General features: G+C 55.7%; 1 protein-coding gene across 1 annotated transcript; it reads right to left on the bottom strand.

Moving 5' to 3' along the window:
- Window positions 1-1,202: 1,202 nt before the first annotated feature.
- On the bottom strand, window positions 1,203-3,225 carry FIBRA_01289 (uncharacterized protein; the record flags this gene model as incomplete). The annotated part of the gene is made up of 9 exons (XM_012323167.1): window positions 1,203-1,685; window positions 1,744-1,873; window positions 1,929-2,056; window positions 2,115-2,168; window positions 2,223-2,295; window positions 2,359-2,734; window positions 2,785-2,902; window positions 2,958-3,043; window positions 3,105-3,225. 9 exons carry the CDS (start codon window positions 3,223-3,225, stop codon window positions 1,203-1,205), a joined length of 1,569 nt encoding a protein of 522 aa, XP_012178557.1.
- Between the last annotated feature and the right edge of the window lie 2,754 nt (window positions 3,226-5,979).

Here is a 5,979-nt window from a genome sequence, read left to right as displayed (position 1 = left end):
CAATCTCCGACTGATATTGATGTGGTCGTAACAGCCAACCTGCATATTAAGCTGAAGGGTCCAGCAGCCGCTTCTTGCGTCTCTCCTGAGCCCGCCTTTCCACGAGCAATCGTTCCTAGGCTAGTCGAAGTGTGCGCCCAGTGCGTTCCGTTGGTTCCATCAAAGCCTTACCTGCAGGTTATGTCTCCTGTTACGATCTTCCGCGACTAAGCTGGGCCGACTCGTGAAATCCGTTTACGAACGTAGTAAGCGCACGGGAAGCGCTGCGAGAACGGTGAATGCTAACGCTTGATATTCATGCGGGCTCTCGGACAGGATCACTTACGTGTACAGAACGTTGCGGCCTCCAACTTGCACTTTTTAAGGAGAGCGCCCCCTGCGCACGCGGCAGTCACACGTTGCAAAGCTCATGGTCCAACTCCCTCGGTCTGGGGCATCCGTGGCCGAGCTCGCCAATCGACCACGTCTCAGCGGAAACAAACATCAGGCGGCACCTCCCCAGTTCTCGTCCTGGGCGTGCCGACGCAGACTGGAGGGGGCCCGCGCGGCGAGTTGCGGGGCGATCGCAGGGTGATCCCTCCCGGTCATCATGCGCAATGCGCAACCGCCCCGGGACCCTGCATACCCGACCGCCGAACCGGGAACCCACGAAACGCACGCATATAGTCGAGGACATCGCGAAGGTGAGCAACGGGCATTCATATCGCGCCAAGCAGCGCTTCTGGCATTAGTTCAAAACCGCCCGCGAAACAGACATTATGAAGAGTTTACACATAGTCCTATTGGGACCCGTCTAGGGCCCCGCATGGTGCGGCGCAGTGCCGTCAATTATGAATACGAAAGCATTGCGAGCTGGAATCCGATACGTAACTGCGAAGACTTGCATATTTGTGCCGAGTGCGGTCCGCCGTAAAGCCGAAAACACTGGTTAAGCGAGAGAAGCATAAGATACTGGGCATCACGGCAAAGAGAGCACTCACGGACGACATGGGAGAAAGAGAACATTCGGGAGGAAGAAAACGGATGTTGCATAGCGGCTATGATCGAAAGTGCGACGATAACGTTAACGACTAGGACAGACAACAACATCTAGAGACGATTCACCCTTGTACATAGTAAGTGCGCGTATATCACCGTGATATATCCTTCTAATAACGAGATAGCATGAGGGTCATTAATTTTGTTCGTGTATTCATGGTGGGTTACTGCGAAGTGATGCACTCATTTACCTGGATGCTCATCGTTCCCCAGCTGAAGCCGCCGCGGTATGGCACCGATCCATTCATGACAGCCTCTTGCGATCGTTCCCGAAGGCGTCCCCACTCCATCCACCAGTTGTCCGCCTCATCCTCGCAGTCGTAGCCAAATATCGTCACGACATCGTGCCATTGCTCTCGCGACATGCTCTCATCGGTCGCGCCGTTCTCATCCAGGTAATCCATACCTGCATTCCGTGAATCCCGGAACGTCTTATCCCGAAGGTCAACCTCCGGCCCATCGTCCTGAGTGATGGCATATATGAAGTTGAACTCTGATCTGACACACGTCTCACAGCGTGCCTGCCGAAGATCCTGGAAGGCATTCAAGAACTCCCCAATCTGCTCCCGCTTGCTGAGGTGGGAGAAGAGCTTCGCGAGCACCGCACCATCCTCAACGGCCATGGCGGTTCCTTGGATAGTCCCGGGCTAGCACGAGCATTCGGATGAGCCTACAACTGAGCGCATTGTCATGGCAGGCACTCACAGCAATAGGGTGTGCAGCCTGGCCGATGACGACCATACGACCACTGTCATGCACCCAGGTTGGGAGGTTCTCGTGCTGGTTAATCGCGACCCGGATCACATTCTGCGCACTCTGCGCAACGTCCCATATGCTGCATTGTCGACTTGTTATCTTCCGTACACCGGAGGCTGATCATGCTATCGCACCTTTCTCCGCAAGGTTGTTTCATCACACGACGCAGCTCGGTTGTTGGGGGATCAGCATAGTTCCCATGGGTTCCTGGATCCTCCTGATGCCACACGAAGTAGTGGAACGCCATCTCCTTCCCGCGATTCTGGAATACGCCGATGAGTCATAATGATAAGCTCGTTGCGTATCGAACGGATTCTTACCACTGGATAGCCCGTCATAGCTCTCCTGTTGCCGAACGAAACGAAGATCGGATTCTATGTGGCGCCCGTGAGAAATCGTCGGAGAGAGCTAAATCCCCAGAGACTGACCTTCTCGAGGGCCACGTCTTTCAACACTTGCTTCGAAGCTGTTCTCGTTGCAAGGGATGTTTCGCACCGTACACTAGAGAATGTGGGGTGATGAGCCCAGTCAGCGGCCTTTGAACGGAGGACGGGAAGCGCTCACTCGTAGAGAACGGCGCCGGTTGAGACGACGCGTTCATTCCTTTCGAACAGTATCCGCCGACACGCCCCCCTTTCGCCATCCGCACCCAATATCACGTCGGCGGTAAGGATCTCCCCGGAAGCGAGTAGTACCGCGCCCTCGTCGGGGTCAATGTCGGCGACCGCCGTGTTATACCGTATCCTCACGCCTTTGGCTACTGCAATCTCGTGAAGAAAATTATACAAGGCATCGTGCTGGTCGATATGCAAGGGGGGTAAACGCGGGGCATGACTCGTGAGCGGATTGGCACGCACCGTCGTCAGCATAAACTCTCCTCTTGTGTCTTTCAACATCGCAGCGCTCCAGGCTTGCGTTCCCAGGATCTCACCAGTTTGGACTGCGAAAGCATGAGGGGGTGGCGTGCGGGTATATTGGGGCGCAACGCACGCTTGGTCATGATAACGGGCAGGGATGTTGAGGCTATCTTCCGCAGCTGCTCAGTAAAGCCCCAGTGGAAGAAGATTTTGGACATGTTGGGCGGGATTCGGATGCCACCAGGGCCCGTCTGTGTTGGGTGGTGTGATGAGCGGTGTGGGGGGTGTGCGCAGACGACGACGTACATTTGATGTGCCATCACCCTTTTCTAGAACGAGCACTCGGTGACCCGCGCGAGTTAGAGCGATCGCACTGGTGAGACCAGCAACGCCTGGTCGACGTGGGACTGAACACGGATCCGGGAATGAAAAAGGGCTGCTGGAGTGACTCACCGCCGCCCACGATCAAAAAGTCGATGCTTAAGGACGCTTTGGTCGACTGCTGCGAGTCGAAGGTGAGTTTGACGCCTGGAGACGAGCGAGGGGCAGGTGGAGGGATTACCTGGGCGTCCATGGCAGGCTCTGTGAAGGGGCGTTCGAGGGAGCCGGACTGGGGTAGCGACGGAAAAGAGCGTAAGGTAGGCCCATCGAGGGTGCGCCTAGGGCGGTATATATGTTGGGCGACCGGATCAGTGTCCAAAGACTCCAAGTTGCAACGATCTGCAGATTAGATCGCGGCTAAGAGCAGACGCCACCTGCGGTCGACTCCCTGGGTGCTGGCTGCACAGTTTTTCCCTGCTGGGAGTCTCAGAGAGGTGTCACTTGGCTGACGAGGGCTCCGGCTGCGGTGTGTGCCCGTCTGCAATGTAAGGCGGATGCACAGCGATCCCAATCGCTGCCTGCACACGCTTCCAGGCGCAGCGGAAGTAAACGTTGACTGGGCACCGCTGCGCGTATCAGGGCACGTGCACGGTCACGATGCCGAGGCGTCGCCCTCTCAGCCTCGTAGCGAGCAACGGCGCGCCACGACGTCCTCCTGGATTGGCCCGTGTCCCTCCCTCTCTGCACTCGACAATCTCTATCAGAACATCCCGGGCTCCCCTCGGCCACTCTCCCCGTGTCCAGCCCCCCTGGCCACCCTGGTCATGAAAACGTAATTTCCCTCCCTCCCATCTCCTTCCATCATCATCTTCCTCCGCCCGCCAGCGTCTGGACACCGTCATGAGCACAGAGTCTCTGGCCACAAGGCGCAAAAGAAGAAGGAAAAAACATAGGGATAACGATAATGCGTCCGTGCGCACTATCGTCATACGGATTCTTCCGCCGCGGAATATCTCGCGGCGTGAGATCATTTGGCACGGTGACGGCATCGGTCCCCCATCGTATGTACCGTGAACCCGAGCCTGGGGTGCATCCGCGATTTTCGCAGGTGGTGCCCCTGGAGGCCGCCGCCCGTCGTCCTCTCAGCGTTGTCTTTCACGGCAGTGGCCCTTTGTCTGCACAATCAGAGATAGTCAGTCTCAGGGTACTACCGCGTGGGTGAAATGCATCCTACAGTCTCATGAACAGGCACTCATACACCATCTTTGCCAATACGTGTATACAGGTCCTACGTTGCAGCCTGAGGCTGACCAGGGAGTACGACCGAGTGAATCGGCTGCAGCGGACACATCTCAGCAGGGGTACAAGTCACCGATCAAGCTGCAGTTCCCCGTCCCAGATGCCAACAGGAAAAAAGAAAAAACCACAGCTGATCGAGATTCTGCGGACAGACGCAATCTCAATCTGGCGAGTGTAGGTGCTCATTGCTTGGGCCATCACACTTGCGATAACGTACACCCATGGCCGTCGGAGTGCGACAATCGACCAGTAGTATACAGGGAATCTGTTTTGCTCAACCATTCGGCTCGGGTTGTGCTATCACGACCATTAATAGGTCGCCGTCGCCAGTGTCATACGTCGCGGTGGGCGAGGGGCATCGTTCCACTGCAGTCCCCGATTCGCTCACTTACCGGGTTTGTGTCGTCGATGACTGGACCCAGAAGAGCGCAGCTGCCAATTTTTTTTGCGTGCAGCTCCACAAAACTGGCACTACCTCGTAACGATCACTTGTGTGCCCACATGGTATGATCTTTCATTCGCTGTGCACGCCTTGCGGTCCGCGGAGGTTCGACTGTCCGGAGCATCGCTCTTCGCCGGACTTGATGAGAAGCCATTCATTTCGCTGCCTCACAGTTTTGCCACAAAGCTGCCGGTGTGGTGACTATTTTCACGAAGTTGGTGCTGTGGGGCGTGAAGATCGTGTTCGTACCCCGTCGTTCCTCGGCGCCAGTGGTTTGACGCTAGGGTAGACTTGTATAATGAATGTCAGTACAAGCCAACGCAGCGGGCGGGATCGACGCGAGCTGTCATCAAATCAAAAGGCATACAGTGGCAGCCAAGAGTGATTCCACACAAACTAAAAGTCAGTATTACTGGGCTATCCACATAGCAGTGCAGCAATTCTCTTGGTAGTTATAGAGCAGAACATGACTGTATTGTGTGCACAAAGCACTGTAGACAACAGCTTTGATTTGTGAGATATGAAGGAACGAATACAACATGTGCGGGCACTACTTTTGTCCGCCGCTGTATTGTTATGCGGTGCCTTGCCAGCTGACTCCGTCTCGTCCTTACATCTAGCGTCAGGAATGATCTTGATCCGGGATTTCGTTCCGTCGATGACCTCTCTCATGATCCAGCATCCTACCGCGTCCGGGGACCGGGTAATGCAATGATGCGGCTCGTACTTCCTGCAGCTACACCTGCTGGACACCTAGCAGCAAGTCAGGAAACCGCGCGACACAGTGTCTCGCCGAGACATGGACACATTCGGACACTTGTCGGCCGCCCAGGACGCAAGCGGAGCGAGCAGTTGCGCTCTCGACGCCTTGTTTGATTGGACACCCCGCTCCCGCTCCCGCTCCGATGCCCGTCGGCCTCGGGGCTTGTCCACCCTGGGCACCATCAGGGTAAGTTGTGGATTTCTTAATTGTCCAACATTGTAGTTACTTTCGTGAGCGGAAGTGTGTGTGCACCGAGAAGGCGGCGCGAAGGTGGATATTGTTGCGTGGCGGGAGGATTGCGGAATGGAAGCGACCGTTAATCGCTGTCAGACTTCGAAGCCTAGAGAAAATAGCCTATACATTCAGCATGCATTCAATGGGACGTGGTATTATAACAACGTGGGATCCTCATCCAAATCAAGATTCCGGTATACTATCTGCAAATTGACGCATCAGCGCAAACAAGACCACCCGCGCCGGACTATGCGTCGACACATCCTGAT

Source organism: Fibroporia radiculosa, assembly GCF_000313525.1.
Source record: "Fibroporia radiculosa TFFH 294 genomic supercontigs, scaffold580, whole genome shotgun sequence".
NCBI lineage: Eukaryota > Fungi > Basidiomycota > Agaricomycetes > Polyporales > Fibroporiaceae > Fibroporia > Fibroporia radiculosa.
The sequence above is the reverse complement of the archived record's forward strand: the minus strand, read 5'-3'. Positions and strand labels throughout refer to the sequence as shown.